The 23,240-nt window shown below is 48.5% G+C and overlaps 1 protein-coding gene across 1 annotated transcript in view; it reads right to left on the bottom strand.

Annotated features, from left to right (window-relative positions):
- Positions 1 to 1,181: 1,181 nt before the first annotated feature.
- The window catches only part of LOC141407741 (leydig cell tumor 10 kDa protein homolog), a 28,957-nt gene continuing 6,898 nt past the window's right edge, over positions 1,182 to 23,240 (bottom strand). The window contains exons 2-3 of the mRNA XM_074002701.1: positions 18,231 to 18,356; positions 1,182 to 2,365 (exon numbers count right to left, since the gene is read on the bottom strand). Coding sequence (XP_073858802.1) covers positions 2,112 to 2,365; positions 18,231 to 18,237 — 261 coding nt within the window. The 5' untranslated portion in view covers positions 18,238 to 18,356 and the 3' untranslated portion in view covers positions 1,182 to 2,111. The remainder of the gene's footprint in view (positions 2,366 to 18,230; positions 18,357 to 23,240) is intronic.

Below are 23,240 nucleotides of genomic sequence, written 5' to 3'. Positions count from 1 at the left end.
GTGCCAGCCACCCCACATGGCCTTGGTCAGGGTCAGCAGAGAATAACCATGGCAGAGCCCCAAGTGAAATCCTTGCTGCCCCCTGGGGGAGACTCTGCGGGACCAGATTGAATGTGCTGACCTTCCTCGGCCCTGTGAGGCAGCCTCACCAGCTCAGCCCTGTGGGAAGAGATGGGGGAAGGATCTGGGGACACTCGGAGTGGCCCGAACTCTTTCTGCTCATTACACATGCTCAGCCCCAGGGGGCCCACAGACTCCCTTCAAATCCCGGCTCTGCTTCTCACATTCTGCCCTTCCTGGTCATGAAATGGGAGGGATGGTGGGCTGCAATGGTGGCTCTGCAAGTGTCACCCTCCCTCCCTGCCTTTCCCGTTAGCCAGAGAAGCCGAGTGTATTAGTCCATTTTCACACTGCTATAAAGACATACCTGAGACTGGGTAATTAATAAACAAAGGAGGTTTAATCGACTCACGGTTCTACATGGCTCAGGAAACTTACAATCATGGCAGAAGGTGAAGGGGAAGCAAGCCCCTTCTTCACAAGGCAGCAGGAGAGAGACAGAGTGCAGGGGAAACTGCCCCTTATGAAACCACCAGATCTCCTGAGAACTTCCTAACTATCATGTGAACAGCATGAGGGAACTGCCCCCATGATCCAGTCACCTCCCACCGGGTCCCTCCCTAGACTCATGGGGATTACAATTCAAGATGAGATTTGGGTGAGGACACAGAGCCAAACCATATCACCAAGTGAGAGAATGATAACAGGGTCACAGCCAACTCTGTAGGGAAGCCTACACCACCAGTCACCTCCACGAGATGCCATATTCCACACAGACACACAAATTATGTCTACTAGCCACCCAAGAAAAGTAAAATCAACAGACCAGTGAACACTACATTTGGGGATGCAGCCTGGTGGAGCTGGGGATCTGGATGAGAAAGAAGCAGGGAACGCTCCCCCTACTCAGCATGGCGCCCTGGTGTGGTGGAAGTTAATGCACACAACTCATGCCCTGCACATGCTGTTCCCTGCCTGGAACAGCTGCCCCACCCGACTAACTCCCACCCTTGCATGTTGGGCTCTGGCTGCCCCTCTGTGGAATCGTCCATGCCCTGCCACCTGGGAAACGGTGTCTCCCACCTCCATCCCACTGCCACCCCTTATAATGCCCCCCACGACAGTGCCCAGCCTGGTGCCACCCTCCCCACTTGGAGCGGAAGATTAGACACTTAGACACGAGGCCCTTCTTGGAGAAGCCTGTTCAGCACTGAAACAAGCACCGTTTTATCTCAAGCTTCTCATTTTTATTCCAAACACAAAATAGAGAAGTTTTATCAAGCACATTTAATCACCACTCTTCCTCCTTTTCTCACATTCCAACAAACGCGATTTAAGCCTTGGCAGGCTCGAACAAATGGGAATCAAAATTCAAGTCACTTTACAACACATCCTGGAGTTCATTCATCCTCATGTTGATTGCTTCAGTCACCCCTCACCAAGCGTCTTCTGGGAGCCAGAGGCAGTGCTAACACCGCGGCATCCCATGGTCGTCTCTGCCCTCCAGAGGCTGCCGGTCTAATGGGAAACAGCTTGCTGCATCTTTAGTTGTCTGTCTATATGTCCCTGTGCTATGACAGAGAAATGAACAGAATGCTGTGGGAATACAGATGATGGAGAGAAGGACTAATCTGTCTGGAGGGATCAGAGAGGACTTCACGAAGGAAGTGACATGTTAGCTGGATTTTTTTTTTTAAATGATAAACTCAGGTTTGTTGCGCTGGGTTGAACCTATGAAGGTAGGACCTGGGAAGGGGGACGGGGCAGATGAAGTTGGTGACTGTATCTTCCCGGCCATTGCTGGGTTCTCAGCACCCTAGGATCTGCTGCCCAAAGGCCAGGCTCCCAGTGAAGTTCTAGGTGAGACCCAGTGCTGGGGGGCAGGGTCCTCTTCCTGACAGTGCAGCCTGTGGGATCACCTGCAAGGTCCTATCGTGGAGGCGGGGGCTGCGATGTTGGCCTGCGCTGGGGCCAGCCTCCTCAGGAAGGTGCCTTGTTGGAGGAGGTGGCAGCAGCCTCCCCTTTCTTCTTGATCGGGGCCTTCAGCAGTGTCAGCTTCTTGGGCAGGCTGTTGCTGGCTTCACCACGTCATGTTCGATCTTCTTCCAGATCCTGACTTCTAGGTTCTTCTTAAGCTTTTGTTGCTGACCGACGCGCGCCTTCTTGGGAGCTGTAACACGACCGTCTTTCCTCAGGCTCCGGTTCCTTTCAGAGGCCGCCGCTGCCTCTTCAGTGGCTTGTGCGCCTGGAACTCGCGCTGCCCGTGCGCTAGGATCCAGCACGCGGCAGAAGAGGTCAGCTGGATCTTAAAGGATAAGAAGAAAGGAAGAGATGTTCCGGACAAAGGGAACACACATGACAATGCAAGAACGTAGGAAAGGGCACTGTGAATTCCGAACACAATGAGAAAAATTCCGCACACCTGGACTCTAAGGTGCAGGTGCAGGAGTATTGCTGATGATGCCGGGGAGGAAAGCTGGGTCCACGTGTTGAAGTGCTACGTGTGTTGCTGTAGGTGGCAGGGAGCTGATGGTATCTATTTTGTAGAGAATTCACTCTGGGCAGGGCGCAGTGGCTCATGCCTGTAATCCCAGCACTTTGGGAGGCCAAGGAGGACGGATCATGAGGTCAAGAGATCAAGACCATCTTGGTCAACATGGTGAAACCTCGTCTCTACTTAAAATACAAAAATTAGCTGGACGTGGTGGTGTGCGCCTGTAGTCCCAGCCACTCAGGAGGCTGAGGCAGGAGAATCGTTTGAACCCGGGAGGAGGAGGTTGCAGTGAGCCGAGATTGTGCCACTGCACTCCAGCCTGGCGACAGAGTGAGACTCTGTCACAAAAAAAAAGAAAAAGAAAAAGAAAAATCACTCTGAAAGCTGGGTGAAAAGCAAGACCATTCTGGAGAGCATAACGTGCCCTACTGGGCACAGCATATTGGACCCTTGTAAAAGAGGATTGACTTTTTATGTTAAGGGTCTTCTTGCTACAGACTAGACAGACAGGAGTGGGGAAATTAAATTTAATCTCCTAAATAGGGGATGGCGCAGATGTCCCCACTCCTGCCTCCCATGGCCATGACAGACATTGCTAATCAATCACAGCACTACTTTCTGCTGAGTCTGGTCTCAGCCCCAGATTCTTCCCAATACAGAGCTCCATGTTGCCACCACAATTTAGCCGAGGCAGCACATGAAATGAAGCATAGTTTCCATTATTACACCAGGGAAATAAGCCTATTATTGACGTTAGTCCAAACCAAGCAACATCAGGTAGGAAAGCTTAATGTAAAAGTTCCTGAGAAGTACTATTCAAAATAAACACAATGAGTTGGAGGGGAAGAATCAAGTTCACAGCCTTGAGAAAGTAGCATTTAAAAGTGGCTGGGGGCGGGGAGGTCTTGGGCCTCGAGATTAATTTTTTTCCAGTGCAGCAGACTCACAGGTTAATCATCATAAAGCTGTCACTCTCTCCACCCTGCTCTTGGAGGTGATAAGCAACATTCAAGGCCTTGCCGCCGCAGGTTTTACCTTCCAATTTGCCCTTTCACCTGCAGGAGAAGGGAGTTGCAAAGTGCAATGTCAAAAAGAAATCAATTAGGATTCCTAAAGTGGGTGAGGGGGTAGCCATATTCCTGGTCCAGCCCAACAAGTCGGCTGTTCCCCTGGCTAGAACGAGGCAAGAATCCATCTGGTCATGGCCCCCTGCCCTATCTCAGTCCAGAATTCCAGAACAACAGCAGGGCTCAAGTTCTGAAGATCCGGGCTTTGTGCTCCAGGGGTGGCCTTTGGCAAGGAAATGGGACAAGTAAATACCACATGGGTCTTTTGATCCTCTGTAGTTGACCTCTGCCCAAGGCCTGCATTTCCTTTTCACACCTCCCAGCCCCACCCCAAAAAGCAGAAGGAAAGCAATACTGTCCCCTGGGGTTCCCACCACCAAGTGCCCAGAAAAACTGGAAAGGTGCAGGGAGAAGGAGTCCCACCCCATTCCCCTGAGCATGCGTCCACCTTCTGTGCAGGGTCCCACAAAAAACTGCCTTTTTGCTTCCTCCTCACCTGAGTAGGAGGCCCCAGCAGCTATGGCTGGTCCCTAATAGGGTGGGAGCCCAGCACCCCAGACCCTAAGTCAGCCGGCATCTGTGAATCCTGAAGTTCCCTGACCCACAGCAAAAACCCACAAGGACCCAGCAAGCAGGGCGGGACACTGGAAATCTCAGCCAGTGTGGACATTAGAACTGGAAGACATGCATGGGAGGGAGGGTCCTTCTAGACCAGGACTGAGTCCCCAAGCCACTAGAGGCAGAATCCTTAACCCCAGCCTCAGCTTCCTCCTCTATAAAATGGGAATTCTAACACTGACTTTGCAAGTGTATTGGAAGGATTAAAAACTGGGTACAGGAGGAGCCACCTAACAGGGTAGCTGGCACACAGCAGAGGCTCAGCACATGCCCAGCTGGCTGTCTAGCTGGACCATCCACCTAGACCATGTGAACGGCAGGAGGCCAGGAGCCGTGGCTCATCCGTACAGGGTGGTGGGGAGGTGGCTGTTTTCACTACCAAGCAGAGAGCGAAGCTTCGGCCATGGAGCATTCAACCCCTCAGCCAATGGTGACCCCTGAGGCCCATGAAATTTCAAGGAGATTCTGTAGGATTAGGAACAGAAGGAACTGGGCCAGCCTCCATCCAGCCTTTGTCTCTAGGACAGTGGCCTTTGTGAGACACACTCACTGCCAGCACCCCCACCTCCCGGGCCACCTGAAATCCTGGCAGGGTTTGTTCTCCTTTAAGCATGGCCAGGTCCACCCCAGAGCTGGGCAACCATTCAGGGAGTTCCCACAGCATCTGCCTAATGTATGCACCCCTATCACGTCAACCTCAGGCTGGGGTGGGACAGTCTGGGTAAATGGTTTAATAGCAGGACAGTCACATGCCTGATATTCACTGCACCTTCCTCCCTTTCCAGCTTTCCAGTCTCAGCCCAGACTCATGATAGAGAGACCCATGCATCCCCTGGCAAGGGGGTTCCCCAAGCCATTCAGCTTTGGCCCCAAATATACCCAGCAAACTAAAAGCTCATCAGAAGGTTGTCTCCACCCTATTTAGGGACCATCTTGTGCTCTTGGCACTCACTCTGGGAGACTATGCTGTATCCCACACAGCTTATCCAAAAACGATCTTCCCATTTCATCAAACTTTCCCTGAAAGCACTTGGGTAAACATTGCCTGTGACATTAAATTTCCAGTGTTTTTTTTGTGTGTGTGTGTCCCCTACAGATGGGACTCTAGACAGCTGCCCATTGCTTTGCTGAGGTGCCAAGATAATTTCCTTCTTAGAAACTCACAGCTCCACAAATGCCAGCCATTGTCCAGGTGATGCCAGGTCAGACTCCAGCCCATGGCGGCAGATTCTCTTAATCCCCTTTCACTGCTGAAAGGACATGCACATCTCCAAGTCACTGCAGCTTCCAAAATGCTTTCCCACCTTGATCTCTTTCGGTCAAAGTTCTGGGATTTGGGGTGGGCAGAAGCCATCATCTTCCTCCTATAACTGAGGAAACAAATGGGCAGAAAAGTAGCCCAGGGGCTCATGGAGCTAGAAGTGGCAGAGAAATGGCAACGACGTCTCTTGGCAGATCCAGAACACAACAGACACGTCTGTGCCTTGAATTTTTAAACTATTTACATATTCTTTAAGCTTATTTGGCTGCAAGTTGAAAGAGATAACAGATGGGACCCTCTGGGAAGGAGAGAGGGGAAGACTGGGCAAGATACACAGAGAGATGGGACATCTGCAGCAAAAAGTAGTATTCATAGTATGAATAGGGACCATATATTGAGCACTTACTACGTACTTCCCATCTATTATCACATTCTACTCAACTTGTGACAGGATATCATCCCTATTTTACAGCTGAGAAAACTGAGGCTCAGAGAAGAGAAGTGACTGTGCAGATACTCACCCAACAGATGGAAAAGCCTGATATACATCCATGTTTGTCTGAACCCCTGACCCATCACATCAGCCACTACGCTGCTCCAGTTGCAGTCCGGTTCTGCCATTTCTAGCTCCATGGGGCACTGGGCTGTTTTTCTGGCCCTTTCTGTTTCCTCAATTGTAGGAGGCAGATCATGTCTTCTGCCCACCCCAACTCCCAGAATTTTGACCAAAAGAGATCAAGGTGGAAAAGCATTTTGTAAACCTGCAATGAACTGGAACTGCCAAGCATCTCCCGGCCTTCCTACTGAATCAGAGCAGATTCCTTCAATGGAGGACGTTGCCCCTCTTTTCTCCCACCACTCTACAGGGCACTGGTTCCTCCTCTTCTATTTGGAAATGGTTCTAAAATCAATAAGATTGTCAGCATCGAGCCCCAGTCATGCCAACATCAGGCGCCTGGAACCCTGAGCCCTGCTGGTCGGTCAGCTCATCGGCCCCCTTGCATGATCCAGAGCAATTACATGCTTAAAATTCAAAGCCAGGTTGCACAGGGCCCCAACGTGGGAAAATGTCATGATTTTTCCCATGTGAACAAGTGACACAAAATATGAAAATAGCAGAGGGACTCCACCCCACCGCTGATTGGTCTCGCACAGCTAAAAAGGAGAACAGGGTTTTATGACGGGACAAGATCAACAATGAATTGGCTTGTAGGGAGGAAAAGAGATGATATAATATTTTCTTGAGCTAAAGGGACTAAAAATACTGTGAGGTTTTCCAAGTGATGGTACTTGGTGGTGGTGGTGGCAGTGGTACTTCAGGATGTGGCTGCTAATCGTATATTGCAATAGCTATTGGCATGTTCAGAGCCATTCACAGGGACTGGCTGCTCACCCAGTTCCAGCAACAAGGAACAAGGAGAGGGCCACCTGTCCCCATTATTGCACCTTTGCTCCTGCAGTGCGCCTCCCTGAAATACCCTTCCTTCAGCCCACACTGAGTCCAGACATCCCATGTCCTGAGCTCCAGCCAGCTCCTCCGGGTGGCATTTCTCAAACTTTTCCCCAAATCACTCCAACAGCAGAGGAGAATTTGCAGGGGGCTGGGTGAAGGGTGAAATTTGAGACGTGCCTGTCGACACCAACACAAGCATGAAATTTCGTCCAAATCTCAGTTTCATCCCAAGAATTCATGAAAAGATGTCATTTACTGTAAAAAGTTTAAACTTGTTTTAGTATTTAAAAATCAGTTTGTTTCCCGATGTCATAGTTATGTGGTTACTCAGAAGGGCTGTTTGCCTTGTGCCGTCAAGAGCTCCTCGGCCCAATGCTGCCAGTGTGGAGTGCCCCTCAGTGACAAAACAAAGGCTTTTGCTGAGGACCTCAGAGCTCCTATGGCCACTGAGGCAACTCATTCACTCATCCATCAATTCATTCATTTACTCATCCAATATGTATTTACCAAACTCCTCCTAAATGCCTACTCTCAGGGACACAGCAGGAAGGAGTCCAACCCTCCAGGAACCCCATCTCATGGAGGAGACAGACAAGGAGACTGTGTGTCACAGCTTGGTGACAAGTGCTCAAGCGGAGACTAATCAAAGGGACTTTGGAAACTGGGCACTAGGGCTCAGGAAAGCCTTCCTTGCAGGGAAAGTGCAAGCCGGGGTGCAACCCAGCCTAACAGTGAAGAGCCATGTGTCATAATGGGGCAAGCCAGTTAACCACTCAGTTTCTTCATCTGTAAAATGGATATAATAGAATCATATGGTTTTCATGAGGATTAAATGTATTTAATTAAAGCAGTGCAAAGTGCTTACTATGGCACCTGATCCGTACTAAGTGTTCAATAAATATTACCTGTTGAGCTGGGACCTGAGGAATGGGTGGAATTGGGACGTCGGGGTGAAGGACAGAAGGAGGGGAAAAGAGAAGAGTATGTTTCATACACAAGGAACAACACACTGAAGAACAAATATTCAATACATATTTCTTGAATGAATACATTCTATAAGGGAAATTAAAAGTAATGCAATCTTGATAAACCACACCCTTTGTCTATTTTTTCCTGGTGAGTGTGTGTAGGTGGCACTGAGTGGCACCTGAGCCAGGCACCCAAAGGCAAGCCCACTGCACCTTTCTAAGAAGGATGTGAACTTCTTAAGGGCAGAGATCGCATCTTTCCCCTCTTGGGATCCCACATCTCTGAGCTAGGGTGAACTGCAGGGTCTTATTTTTTGATCTCCAAGGGTGACTCATTCACCCCTCTCCTCCCTCTTTTGGGTATTTCACCACCACTTCCATCCTGGGGAAAGGCCTTGGCCAAGATCATTGGAGAGATCCAGGTGTCCCACTTCCTGGAAGGACCTGAGTAATGCAGGCTGGGGGCAAACAGCCCTGGATTTGTATTCAAGTCCTAGCTCTGCCAGCAGGAGGCTCTGGGTCCTTGGCTGAGTCACGTGGGACACCAATCCAGAGATGGTGCTCCCATAGGAGCAGACTTCAGAGGTTTTGATGGGAAAGGATGACCAACCATCCTGGTTCTCCCTGGACTGAGAGGTTTTCTGGGATTTGGGACTTTCAGTGCCAAAACCAGGAAGGCCCAAGGCAAACAGAGATGAACTGGTCACCCGGCAAGGTGGCCCCAGGGAAACCATTCTCACTCCCAAACTTGTTTCTCCTCTCCCACATTCTGCCCCCTCTACCTCCCCAGACCTGAGTCACAAGTCAGCACCAAATAGCATCAGAGTCCTTTAGCTTCTTGGCTGACTCATGGATCTGTGTCTTTGCAGGAGGAGAGAGGATGAGGAAGAAAAAGTGTCTGGCATTGCCCCCATGATGCTTCCACACTCGAAGTTGGCGTCAATCCGCTGTCTGAGGGGGAGGACTGGGCCATGTTCTCTCAGAGTCCATGTAGGGCCAAAACCAGCTAGCCAGGATGCTGGCAGGGCAGGGGAATGGAGAGGTTGGTCCACTCTGCTCTCAAGAGGTCAGGGTGATGGAATTTATGATCTCTGGTGGCGCTGAGCCCACCACTCCTCCCCATGAGGGCTAATTGAACTGGTCAGTCCGATGCTGGCCCGCTAGGCAGAGTGTGGGCAGGAGGCTGCAGGGGGGTGCCTTCATCCAGGTCCCAACCCCACCCACACTTAGAAACCCAGGACAGTCCCCTTGGGCCGCTTTTCAGATCCCCTTGGCATGTCCGCCTCAGAGATCGCAGCAGGCTCTCCGTCATCCCATCCGAGAGACCTCTCGTGTTTTCAATTACCAATCCCCATTTACATCCTGGCTGGGGCTTGAATGCCAGGCTATATTAGGCCATGCAGAGCCAGGCCTGTTATGCTTTCTTGTTAGCCACATCACATCATATTTTTATGATGCCAGTTTTCTTCCTGAGTTCTCTAGAACCACTTCCATTAAAAAAAAAAAAAAAAAATCACACTTGAAGGTCCAAGGGCCCCTGTAGTTCCCAACACAGTCTGGAAAGGAACCCTCTGAGACCAGGGACAAAGAACTGGATAAATCTGAGGCAATGAGGGACGGTGCCTGTTTTTTCCATCCCCTGCAGCTGCCTGCATCCACCACCCCAAAGCCCGACTGCGCCTCTGGTTCCTTATGGCCCAGAGCAAGAAGACAAAGATCCAAGACTCTTGTAGGAACCAAATGCCCTTCCTTGGAGCAGCCTTTTCTGTCCCTCCTTGTCCTTCTGCAGACCCCCAGCACTTCAGTGCGGGGCTCCTGTGCTCTGTCATCCACCATGTCCATCAGCGCTGTGGCAAGGAACATTAGAATTTGCAAAGTGCTGCCTCACCTGTGGTCTCCTTAGACTTACCTTTGGAGTGAGGTGGTAGGATACCCATTCTACAGATGAAAAAGTAGAGACAGTGGAAAGGGAGATGGTGTGCTCAAGTCAGGAAGACAGTAAATAGGAGCGTCAGAGCCCCTGGGGCTCGGCTCAGGGACCAGGCCCAGCTGCCTATACAAGTCTACACACTTGGTAACCCAAGAGAAGCTGCTGTACATTTGAGTTCCTTTCCCAAAAGTACACTCCTGGAGGTCAGAAGTCCTGGAAGTACTGTGCCCTCTGTACTGTACTCCCTTCCCAGCCTCCTCATGCCCAGGACAGGTGGCTTCCATAGGGTTGGGGACTGGGGCACCCAAGAGGGAAGAAATGCTCTCTGTGACTTTCCACTTGTTCTCTGCCCCCAATTTTATAGTAACTCTCTCTCTCTCATAAACACACACACACACACACACACACACACACACACACACACACACAGAGGCACATCTGGGATCCAGAAAGAGACCCCAGACCATCTCAGGTGGGGAATGGAAGAGCAGGGTCACTCCTCTGGTGAGCTGTAAGTTTCTTCCCTGGTCAACAATTGAGCATGCTGCCAATGTGTTGGAGGCTATGGTTGAGGAGGGGCTCCCAAGGAGGCGCAGCGGGCGAGCTGAGGCAGAAGTGGTAGGAATAAGGGCCTGCTGCTTTGAGAGCAAGGCTAGGTCTTCCTGCCTCCATGAGATCCTGAGGCTATGGCTGCAGACAACAGAGGATCAGGGACCAACTCCAGGTGTCCTCCATGCTTCCCATCCAAGAAGAACAAGGGCAAGTCCTTTGCCCATAGTTCTTTGGCCATTAGCCCCTCTATATCCTTCAGACCCCATGGGGCAGGACACAGACCACCTAACAGAACTGGCCCAACAGAAGAGTTGGCCCAGGGGAAGGACCCCACATCACCAGGGCAATGGACCTTGGTTAAATGGCCGTGGTTGCTTCCAGGTCTCTAGCTCCCCCTCAAGCCATGAATCCAGGACCATTCTCAGTGAAGCTAATGGGCCACATGAACCTTCCTCGTACAAAGAAGCAAGGTTCTAGCCTCCTTATTTCACTGAACCCCCACTCCCTGGGCCACCCCACCCACACCTCTCCTCCCATCCCTAACTTCTGCCCTCAGGCTCTTCCCTCACACCTACTGGCCAACCCCATCACCATGGCAGCAAAGGCCCAAGGGTCAACAAGACCGTACCCAACACCCTCGACATGTAGGCACTGTGCTAGACCTCGAGTGGGGAGCAGGATAGGCACAGCCTTGACCCACCCAGCACTTTCAGGCTAGAGAGGGAGGAAAGGCTTACATAGACCAAAAAATAATAAATAATCAAATAATATGGTAAGACAAGGATCCAGAATACATCCCCTTTCATGGTGTGATGAAGCAGCCCAAAAAGACTGTAAATGGGAAACATGGAGGAATTTGGTGAGCCAGTGACACCCCAGCTGGTTTTGGAAAGACAAAAGAAATGTGATCCCCAACATTCCTCTCTTCCTCAAGACAGACATTCCTCATTCCTCAGGTGAATGAGGAACACAGGTGTGCAGACTTCAGGGTCCACACATTTGACCACAATGCTCCTTTATTTTTCACTGGATTCATGTACACACATAGATGATTTACAGAGATTATTGGCATTTACAGAGTTTTGTGCCCAAATACTGTTGCATAGTTCTGAAAGCTGAACTTCTATAGAAATGTGAGGGGAATAAAGCAGAATATTTAAGTGCAGAAAGCTGGCAGCCCAAATGACCTATGCTCTCAGCTCATCTGGCTTCACTTTGCCAACTAGATCAAATAATGTCCCCAAAATGCAATGCACAAAAATACATACACATTCCAACAATGTCTAAACCCATTTCTGGAAGGTTTCGCCATGAAATAAGTCACTTGGTGGCAACAACTCCTGTTACAGGACAGCCAGGATTTGGGTCATGCCTCTGGGACAATGATGGCGTTGTGCTATTTGCAGAGCCAGGAAATAGTTGTGAGAACAACTGCTCTGTCCTCTTTAGAAACATGCAAATGGTAAGTTGGACCCCAAGACTGGAAGCCCAGATGGTCAGAAGTCCTCTACCTCCTATCCAGTAACATAAGAGAATCCCAGAAATTGATGGATAACTGAAAGTTCCTCCCACCCTCCCAAGGAGTTGTTCCAAGTAATCTTATATACTTGACCTGTTGGCCCCCATAGGACAGCATGTGGGTTATGGGTTTCTGACCTTGGTTTGATGGACTCTCGATAAGTTCAAAGAACTGTTTAAGGCAGTGTCAACTTAGTTTGAATTAGAAAGTTGATCATAACACAAGGACAAAGTGACACCCAACTAAAGAAGCAAAACAAAGAAACTCACTTCAAATTCACGCAATCTTTGAGCATATTGATGAGGTGACTTTGACCCAAAGGTCGCAGGACTATATCTGTCAGGACTTCCTTGTTGTAAGTGACAGAAAACTCAACTCAGATTGGCCTAATTAAAAGAACGGGAATGTATTGGCTCATTAAATTTTTTAAAAGTCTAGAGATAGGTCTCACTTCACACACAACTAGATTAAGGACTCAATTGGTGTCATTGGGGCTCCATTTCTTTTCCTCTTTCAGAGTTCTTCCATCTTCCATGGTGCCCCAGGTTGTGGATGGACATGGCACATCCAGTGGGAAAAAACACTGCCTCTTTCTCAACAATTCCATTGAAAGTCTTCTGGCATCTCATTGGCTCTGACCAATTCAGGGATGGGCCCCTGGCCCACTCATTGTGGTCACAGTGGGGGATACAATGGCAGGCTACAAATCTGGGTTTAGCTCATAGAGTCACCTTGGAGCCCACCCCAAACACACCAACTGAGAGCAATACATAGATGGGAGTGAGGCTATTGCCAGAAGAGGGAATGATGGCTGGGAATGCAAACCACAGACATTCACTACATAACAAGCGGGTTGATTTTCATGCGTGGCCTCTATCCCACACATGACCCTGATGAGCTACAGACAGAATCCAATCCCTTCAATACCATCACCATGGTTCTCTCCGCCCCAGTGAAAAGAGGTTGCTGGGAGTGCTGCAGAAAAGCAGGGAATATGCAGAAGGTACAAGAAAGTCTCCAACCCCACAGAGAGCCTGGAGCTGACACCTCACAAAGAGTGTCATATGTCTACTGCTTCCATCAATTTTGCTCCCATCCTGCTCCCAGGCAGGGAAATTGTCCAGATCGCATCTGCAAAGCTGAGATCAGCAGAGTCTGAGTCATCCCTGCCCCATGATAGTAGGAGCCCAGGGCTGGGTCAGAGAAAATGTGCATAAGACATTCTTCATTGTATTGCTGGGATAGAGAGTGAGGAATCATTATCACCGAATAGGTATCATCATCATCATCATCATCATCATCATCATCATCACTAAGAGGAGACAAAACCCATAAGACAACAACAGCATGTACCGAATACAAACCAAAACAATTAAAAACTGAGAGCAAGTAACCACATTAGTCATCAGGACAACTGAAGTAAGATTGGGCAGCACGAGGCAAGTGAGTTGCGGTGAGTGATTCAGGACTAACACCGCGAACAGTGAGCACAGGCCCGAGATGCTGCAGATGAGCAAGTGCAGTGACGGGGTGCCAAGACCCTGCCCGACCCAGGCCACACAACAGAGAACCCAGAAGAAGTGGCTGTGAATACATGCCCAGGTGACCCTAACTTTGAGGCTCTGCTTCAGCAGGTTCCATGGAGGGTGGCATGGAGGACAGGAGTCACCCAGAGAGCAAAACAAAGGCTGACCTTTGTTGCTGCACACACAAAGGATGACCAGGAATGGTACTGTGAAGCCCGGAGCCATATGAGCTGATTAGTTCTGACCCCCTTCCCCTTTCTGGTTCTTCCCTACAGATCCAGGGCCATCCTTACTTAACGAGCTGAGACTACCTTTTGTCTCTGGCCTAAAAGCTGGGACAAGAACACCTTCCTCTAACTCCACTGTCCTGAGCACTGGCAAACTCCTAGATCAGGGTTCTGTTTTCAATCCCTGTCCCTGTGTTTAAAAGCTAAGACTTTCCCCCAACTCACAACACTCATTGCCATATATATAGATATATAGAGAAAGATAGAGGGAGGAAAGGCATATATATGTATAGTATATGACATGTTTGTGTATCCCATACACACACACTTGTGCATGAACACATCCACTCCTCCATATCCTCAAGATCCTGCACAAAGCTATTCTCTCTGAGGATTGTTCCACAACCCTCCAGGCAGTGTTTATCACAGCCCTTGACAGCCTATAGGTGTGTGATGGTTACTATTAAGTGTCAACTTGATTGGACTGAAGGATGCCTAGACAGCTGGTAAAGTATTGTTTGTGGGTGTTGTCTGTGAGGGTGTTGACAGAGGAGATTGACATTTGAGTCAGTGGCCTGGAAGAGGAAGACCCACCCTCAATGTGGATGGGCACCATTTAATCGTCTGTCTGCATGGCTAGAACAAAGCAGGCAGAAGAGGGAATAGCTGGCTTGCTGGGTCTTTTGGTTTCATCTTTCTCCCATGCTGGATGCTTCCTTCTCTTCCTCTGATGCCCTTGGAAGGCTGCAGGTTCTTTGGCCTTTGGACTCTTGATTTACATCAGTGGTTTGCCAGGGGCACTCAGGCCTTGGGCCACAGACTGAAGGCTGCACTGTCAGCTTCCCTGCTTTTGAGGCTTTTGGACTGAGCCGCTACTTGCTTCTTTCTTCCCCAGCTTGCAGACAGCCTTTCATGAGACTTTGCCTTCTGATCATGTGAGCCAGTTCTCCCCTATACACTCCCTTTCGTACAGACATATATCCTATTCGTTCTGTCCCTCTGGAGAATCCTGGCTAATACAAAGTGTATCCACACAAGTCTTTGTACATCCCATCTTCACTCTGGAGTTGTTTCAAGCACAAAAATGCATCAGAGCGACAGCTCTTGGGAAGTCAAACACCTGCAGATCTCATCAGGTTTTATCTTAGCCCTTGTACCATATCAACCACTGATAATTTATGAGCAAGGACTTTGCCAGCCAGGAGACAGGCTCTTCCCTGGTGGACAGCACTTCCTCTGTCCTTAAAACATAAGCACTTACGTTCTCTTTCCTGTGGAACTTAGTCCCTGTGAGGTGAGCAATTTCCTCTGTCTTTGTGCACATCCAGTGTGGAGCAGTCATGTAATATGTGTGCCTTGTCACACTCAACACCATGTTCTCATTTTTACATTCACCATTCCTGCATTAACGTGGTTCTCAATGGTCACGTCTACTGACTTAAGTGTATTTCATCATATTAACTCATTCATCCACCAAATGTTTACTGGATGCCTACTATGGGTTGTAGGTGACTGAAACTCAGCAGGAAACAAAGTCCTTGGATGTGGCATCATAAACATGTAACCACAAGCTATAGGAAGAGCTGTGGACTGTGCCCCTGAAGAAGTGGTAGAGCTGAAACTGAACTCTGAGTAACCTTGGCATGTCACATAGATCTACCACAAAGTCAGAATGACAATATGCACCCACTGGTGGGACTGCATGAGAACTCAGATATGAAGAGGGCATTGCAAACAACCCTGATGGATACGTGGTGTTATGAAAATATGCCATGTCCCTACGAGTAGACATCAGATAGTTTTCAATGCTTGCTAACATAAACAGCATTATTGTGGGCATCTTTTTTTCTCTTAATATTAGTTCTTTAGTGAGTGTTTTTCAAGAGTGCGACAATGGAGAAAAATAATATTGTAAGTAATGTTATGGCTCTTCTTACAATATTGCCAGATTTCTCTCCAGAAGATAAGGCCCAATTTGCATATCATACCAGTGTGTATGAACACATGTGTTTCTAGAGGGGTTATTTAAAATATTAGCACCCAATAGAGCATGAGCATGCAGCAGTCAGAACGGACACCTGCTGTCGACCTCCAGCACAGCCGTGGCTTTCCTGGCCTTGCGTTCTGTGATTTCTCCTTTTTACTGTGATTTTATTATGTGACTTTATTATTTCCATATTTTTTTTTACTGTGAGATATCCTACAGTTGTTCTCAGGCTCATTTCTTTCATTGCTAGAAAGTTCTTCCATTAACCAAATGGAGATGCATTTATTTCCCTATGTGCCGACCATCAACATCGATATCAGACTCCTCTTATTATAAGGAATCAGTCTTAAATGTGCAGGATTGGAATTTTTTCGGAATATTTTCTACCTAATGTCTTTTCCCATCGTGTTGATTTCCTTTTTGGTGAGACTGTTTTTTTTCTGCTGTAAACATCTATTTTTGAATTTTTATGAATCGATTATGTCCATCTTCTCTCATCACAGCCTTCATTTCTTCAATAGACAGTAACATATCTTCTCTCTAAACTGGAGACACTATAGTGTTTCCTTCTTGCTTTCAAAGAATTTTTCATTTTGCTACAAAAGTTATACATGATCATTACAGAAAAATGTAAGAAGAAAATTTTAGGAAAAAATTGACTGCAAAGGTAACTACTAACAGTCTGTTTTTCCAGTTTTTTTGTCTTTTTATTTTTCAATTTCTATGAGATCATACTCTGCTGGTTATCATCTGTCTTTTTCTCTTAAATCTGTATTATGAACAGTTTTCACATAGATTTGTTTTCTTCTTAAATACACAAAATATTCCAGTATATAAATGAAATAAATGTTGCAGAGTTAATGCCCTATTAATGGTGAGAACTACTGATTCTAATTTCTTGCATTGTCTATAACACAATGAGTTATTCTAGTTATTTACTTTATCTCCAACATGAAACTCAGGACAGGAATTAGATCTTTCCCATTTTGTATCCTCAGGACTTAGCATAGTGACAAATTTACAGTAAGTGCCAAATAAATAAGTAAATAATAGCTAACCATTACTGAGCAATTACTTTGCACCAGACATTGTTCTAAACACTTAATTTACATTAACGTGTTTGTTTCTTACCAAACAAAAAACAAAAATTTTTACATATGAGTAAACCAAAGCATAAAGCAGTAAAGAAATTACTCCAATTAGTTCCCTTCACTTCCTCCTATTTGCTCTGCCCTTTCAGAACTTACACTGGGACAAAAACAGGGAACCCTGGTGCAGCCCTGAAGTGAAATATGGATCCACAGGCCACATTCCACAAAGCTAGCAGAGCAGCAGGCAAGTGTTGGAGATGGGATCAAAGAGTGTCCAAGATTACACAGAGGCAGCCCTGCCTCCAGACCTGTAGCTCACAGGACCAAAGCCATCTTCTATGTCAAATTCTGAGTTATTACTGCAAAGTCATCACCTCGTTTAATTCTACAGCAGCCCCATGAGATAAGTAATATTTTACCCATTTTTACTTGATGCCATGGGGAAAAAAACAACATATCCAGGGTCATGTAGATTGTCAGAGTTGAGGCCAGGATGCAAACCCCAGTCCCTCAGACACCAAAATCTAAGCTCGTCTTAGCCCCACGCTGGAGAGCTTTGGAGAACTCATGAGTTAGGGGCGGCTTATACGGTAGAAACCTTTCCCTCTAAGGGGAAAATCTGCATTTCTCATGATTTCCGTTAGGTTTACGTTTGTTTTTTTTTTTTTTTCTTTTTTGAGAGAGTCTCCCCGTATCACCTAGACTGTAGTGCAGTGACGCAATCTCCACTCAAGGCAACCTCCACCTCCTAGGTTCAAGCGATTCGCATGCCTCAGCCTCCCAAGTAGATGGGATTAGAGGCATGCATCACCATGCCCAGCTATTTTTGTATTTTTAGTAGAAACAGGGTTTCGCCATGTTGGCCAGGCTGTTCTTGAATTCTCGGCCTCAAATTACGTGCCCGCCTCAGCCTCTCAAAGTGCTGGGATTACAGGCATGAGCCACCACACCCAACCCTTTTGGTTTAGATCTGAAACTCTTCTGACCAAAAGCTCTCCAGCAGTGGGCACAGAAGAACTGGGGAAGATACAAGTCTCTAGCCCCAATCCATTTGAATGAGAAGAAAGAGTGACGAAAAGACCCTCCCTCAGAGCTTTCAAGAATGGGAGGGCAGGGGGCAGGCCCATGAGTAGCTCCTCTCAGCGGCAGCATGGCGCCCTCCACCATGTACCCCCATTGGGCATTTGCCACCTTTGGAGAGGGGGAGTGGAACTGACAGCAAGACAGACCCAAGGATTAAGCCTCAGTATAACTGATGCCAAACCCCAGGTTCTTTCCACTATTAAAATTTTAAAGTATGGTGGTGTAGCTTGGCTTTAAAGTTTGGGTGTGATTTTGGGAGGCAGCAGAGGGAGCATGTATGTGGCATTCCACATGCAGGAGAATCGAAGCAGAGTTATGGAGGCAGAAATGAGCATTATGTTCAGAAGATAGTTAAACCAACCTGTGGTACAGCGAAGCAGCAAGGAGCACTAACCTGGCATCAGGAGACCTCAGTTTCAAGTCTAGAAATGCATCGTGGTCGTTCAGGTCACGTATGGGTCTTGGAGTTCTTCTAGGCCCACCCTCTTGTGCTATTGAAGACATAAGGTCTTCCATCAGGCTGTAAAGAGAGAAAGCTAAGACCTAAGAGGTCAAATCTCTGTCACAAATCACCCTAAAACACTGCCCAGCCCAGCCCCACTCAGCCCAGAGCAGTTACGGGAGCAAAAGGAGCTGCCCAGCTTCCAAACTGGAGAAGAAAAGGTTAGCACTAATGAGCCCCTACCAGATGCCAAGCGTAGGCCTAAGCAACCTACCAAAACACTGGCAACTTCTTCTACAAGTTACATGTGGAGAAACTGGTGCTTAGCCCTCTGTTCAAGGTTAAACCAAAGCTATGTGATGGAACCAGGATTTTAATTCCGATCTTCCTGATTCCAAAGTTTCAGCTTTAAAGTGCCCTTCTCAGGAATACCAGCCATTCCCTCCAAGACCTGGGACATGCACAGTGGGAAGCTGTCAGCACCTTCAGAAGGGGCGAGGTGCTACCCACACTATTGGAACTGGGACTTTGGGGAAGGATGCCTGGCAGGCACTGCTGGCAGAGGACCCCTGCAGCCATTGCTAAGCTGTGTCCAGACAGGGAGAGAGCAGGGAGAATCAGCACATTCTCCACTCTCACTCCTGCACCCTGATCTGCTGGTGGCTGCTCTTAGGCAGAACTCAGAGAGCACAGAAGAAAGAGTAAGGGGGCAGCTCACAGGGCTCAGCCCTCCAGGGCCCAGCATAGACAGGGGCAGAGACTATAGTCGGAGGGGCAAGTAGAGAATATCTAGTGTAGAACGCAATGCTCCCTCCCCAATGCCTTCACCTGGGCCACCCTCTCTGGGAGCTCCTGGGAGGGATAGCTCCATTCCCAGCAAGTGTTCAAAAAGGAAGGATTAGGTTTCAGGCAAACAAGCAAATGTGGAGGGTCATAGGAAAAGGCCCAGCCGAGAGCAGTGAGTGTGCTGCTGAGAGCTCCTCATGGCAGGCAAAGTAGACATCCCTGTCAAGTCACAAGTTCCCTAACTTCTTGGAAATGGATGACTTTTATCTTTGAGGGCCTGAACAGCCTGGCATAGGAGTCAGCAGTGCGAGTTCCAGATTTTGGGCTTATCAGATCTTCTGATTCCCAAGCAGAATCCATGGAGTTGGCAGGGGTGAGTCCTTGCAAGCTCTCATTCACCCTTGATAATCAACTAGTCTTTGGGGACATGATGTGCTTGTGCTCCACGGTCTCTCCTCAAATCTTCCCTGGCCTGTTGTGTCGATAGACGGTGATGTTCGGAAACAAGAAGCGAGTCAGACCAGGTCAGGTCCCGTGGCCTGTTAGGTCAACATACCACCACGACCGACCGAATTCACACTCCAGGAGATGTTTGCATTTGACCATGAATAGGAAGCTCTGAGCCAAGGAGAAGATGGAAATTCACAGAGGGTAGGGGCAGTGGTATACAGTATTTTGCAGGTAAGGGAAGCTCTAAAATCCCAATATCTGGGTCTGCACAGAGACTGGCGCTGCCACTGGGTGACCCTGAGGGAGTGAGGGTTCCTGGCCTTCCCTGTGGTGTCAGCACCCTAATTAGGCTATTAACGCTCTGAGTTACTGCTCCCAATACCCCTCCCCTAACAGTCTCCACCCAGCAGCCAGAATGATTGTTCTGAACCAAAAAAAAAAAAAAAAATCTGATCATGTCCCTTCCCTGCCTAAAACACCTCTAATGGCTCCCCAAGCCCTCAAGATAAAACCTTTACCTGTGGCTGCATGATCTGGACTGTCCTCCTCCAGCCTCGCCATTCTCACATCTCATGGTCCTATTAAAGTGGACTTCATAAGTTGCTTGAACATGCAATGCCCCCCACCCCTAGCACTCCCAGTCCCTTTGCTGGACCTATTCCTACCCATCTCTCATCTCTCATCTGACTGCACACTTCTCTAGGCTCCCTCCCCAATGCCTTCACCTGGGCCAGCTTTCCCCATGGTGAGCCCACCCACCCTGGCACCTGCATCACTAGGCTTACCACTTGCTGGAGCCCACAAAAGAAGAAGCTTCCCCCACAAAAGAAGAAGCTTCCCCCACAAAAGAAGCAGCTTCCCCCACAAAAGAAGAAGCTTCCCCCACAAAAGAAGCTCTCCCCCGCACAAAAGAAGTTCTCCCCCACAAAAGAAAAAGCTCTCCCCCAACAAAAGAAGAAGCTCTTCCCCTACAAAAAAAAAGCTCTCCCCCAACAAAAGAAGAAGCTCTTCCCCTACAAAAGAAGCTCTCCCCAAACAAAAGAAGCAGCCCTCTCCCCACAAAGGAAGCTCTCCCCCAACACAAGAGGAAGCTGTCCCCAATAACAGAAGAAGCTCTGTGAGGTAAAGATCCTAATTAGTTTGCTCCCCACTCTACCCCAACACCTAGTACAAATAGAGTAATGTTAGTAACATTAGCTTGGGGCGGCTCCAAAACAGAGTTGAATGAAGAAACGAAGGAAGGACTCTATCATTCTTTCATTAAATGTCTCCGTGTCTCCTCTAGGGCTAGGGCATAAAAAACAATCCCTTAAGTGTGTCCAGGGAGCATGCTGAAAACAGAGCAGCAGACTCCCCACTGGCCCCAGCCTCAGTGGCCATCACTGCTGGGCAGCTCTGAGCTCTGTCTGAGCCACAGACATGGGACGGGGATTACCCAGAGAACTGTGGCCAAGAGCCAGCCACATGGGTCCCTGGGGATCTCTCTCTCTCTCTCTCTCACCTGACCAGGTGACAGGGAAGACAGAGAAGAGGATAGTGTGTGTGTGTGTGTGTGTGTGTGTGTGTGTGTGTGCGCGCGCGCGCGCACGCACATGCTCACACAGTCTGGCCACACATAATAACCCCACACACAGCCTTGCATCTGCATAGTCAGGGAAGAAGGAGGGCCTGTGCTTTTCTTCTACAGATGCCCAGTGACCCAAGCAGCTGGCCCTTGGACAAACTGCAGAAAGGCAGCTGGCCTCTCTCCAGCCTGTTCCCCAAAGTGCTGTTACTCTGCCTTTCTCAGGCTTTGGGTTCTACACTAGATGTTCTCTACTTGCACCTCTGGCTATAGTCTCTGCCCTTGTCCATGCTGAGCCCCGGAAGGCTGAGCCCTGTGAGCTGTCCCCTTACTCTTTCTTCTGTGCTCTCTGAGTTCTGCCTAAGGGCAGCCACCAGCAGATCAGGGTGCAGGAGTGAGAGTGGAGAATGTGCTGATACTTCCTGCTCTCTCCCTGTCTGGATACAGCTTAGCAATGGCTGCAGGGGTCCTCTGCCAGCAGTGCCTGCCAGGCATCCTTCCCCAAAGTCCCAGTTCCAATAGTGTGGGTAGCACCTCGCCCCTTCTGAAGGTGCTGACAGCTTCCCACTGTGCATGTCCCAGGGCCCTTGTAAGTTTCTCTTAACCCTGCCTGTACCTTGCAAATAGTCCGTTTTCAATTCCCCTTCTCTCATCCCTTCACAGGGTGCCATCTTGTTTTTCTCAGGTACAGATTTTAAAGAGGTCTCAAGTCCCTGCCCTTGAAAAACCTGGGGACAACATTAACAGCCTCTCACTCTTGCCTCCCATCCCCTCCAGAATTCTCTGTAGTCAGATAAACTGCCCCTTCCACGGAGAACAGGACAGCCTGGAGGCTACAGAATACGCCTGCCAGAGAAGCAGTGTTGCCTGCCCCAGAATGTGCACGTTGCATCATCCCATCCTCCTCCTAGATTGGCTTCATTGCCCTAGAAGGGGAGTGGCATTCCACCTCGGGGGAGCAGCCTCGCAGGCAGGGAGGGGCCAACTGACATGACAACCAGTGAGACACACCACACTCCCCTTTAATTTCCTTTGTGACCTCTTCCCCTGGTGCATACATGTATACCCTCACATGTCAGGCCCAGGTGAGCAAAGTGGTCCTCAGTGTCCATTGGTGCCTGTTTACACACACACAGACACATATACACACACACCCATAGACACTCACATGTTACACACACATATACATAGGCTTAGTTTATGTTTGGAAAACACACCAAACCCTCACTTCTACCCCAGCCTCCATGATGCCAATGGCCCTTAGCGCCAGCTGTCCCTACAGAGAGAACATGCGTTGGCCCTTCCCAGTGTGCCTCACCTATGGCCTGGACAGAAGGAGAGAGCAGACCCGCATTTCATAGAATTATAAAATGGATCAGCAGAAAAGCCCCATGAGATCCCTTAACCCAGTGTTACTCAACAAGTGTTCCAGCAAACATGATTCACTGAGATGCTCTGTTAAAAAAAAAAAAAAAAAAGAAAGAAAGAAATTCCACAGTCCAGGGAGTTTGGGAATCAGCACACCATGTCATCCTCTCTCAGACAATCGCAAACCACACAGGCACATCAAAGTCTCTGAGAGATCCTGAAGGAGAGGATTAAAGATACCTATTAAAGACTGCTTACCCCAGCACTTCACCAGATAGGTGGCAGACAGGGAAGAGCTGATACAGAGGTGATAGACAGTAGAGACAGATAGAATGGTAATGTCGATAGATAATGTAGATATTATAGATAGATTTTGTAGTTAAATTAACTGCACAGAACACACTTTTAAATAATATTAGACCAACCACTTGCATTTCATAAATGAAGAAGCAGGGACTCAGAGAGGGATTTGCTCAAGATCACATCACTGGTAAAAGACAAAACTGGGCCTAGAACCCAGGCCTCCTAATCCTCAATCTAGGCTGTTTCCAACAGACCCTGTTCTCTTTTTTTGTATTTAACTAACTCTAAGCCCCAGGATTTCTGGTAATCAAATAGATCAATGTTATTTCCAAAACAAATCCGAGTGTCAGTGATTTTGCTCCGTGACTTGACGTGGTCTCCCTCTCCGGCGTGCCCTCTGCTGAGGAAGGTGCCCCATCCTGCACCCCGGACTCTCAGGCCCACTGTGAGGGGTGGCAGGGCCCAGGGCAGAGGCCCAAGGGCTAGCCTGG

The sequence above is a fragment of the Macaca fascicularis genome, chromosome 9 (assembly GCF_037993035.2).
Source record: "Macaca fascicularis isolate 582-1 chromosome 9, T2T-MFA8v1.1".
NCBI classification, from domain to species: Eukaryota; Metazoa; Chordata; class Mammalia; order Primates; family Cercopithecidae; genus Macaca; species Macaca fascicularis.
The sequence above is the reverse complement of the archived record's forward strand: the minus strand, read 5'-3'. Positions and strand labels throughout refer to the sequence as shown.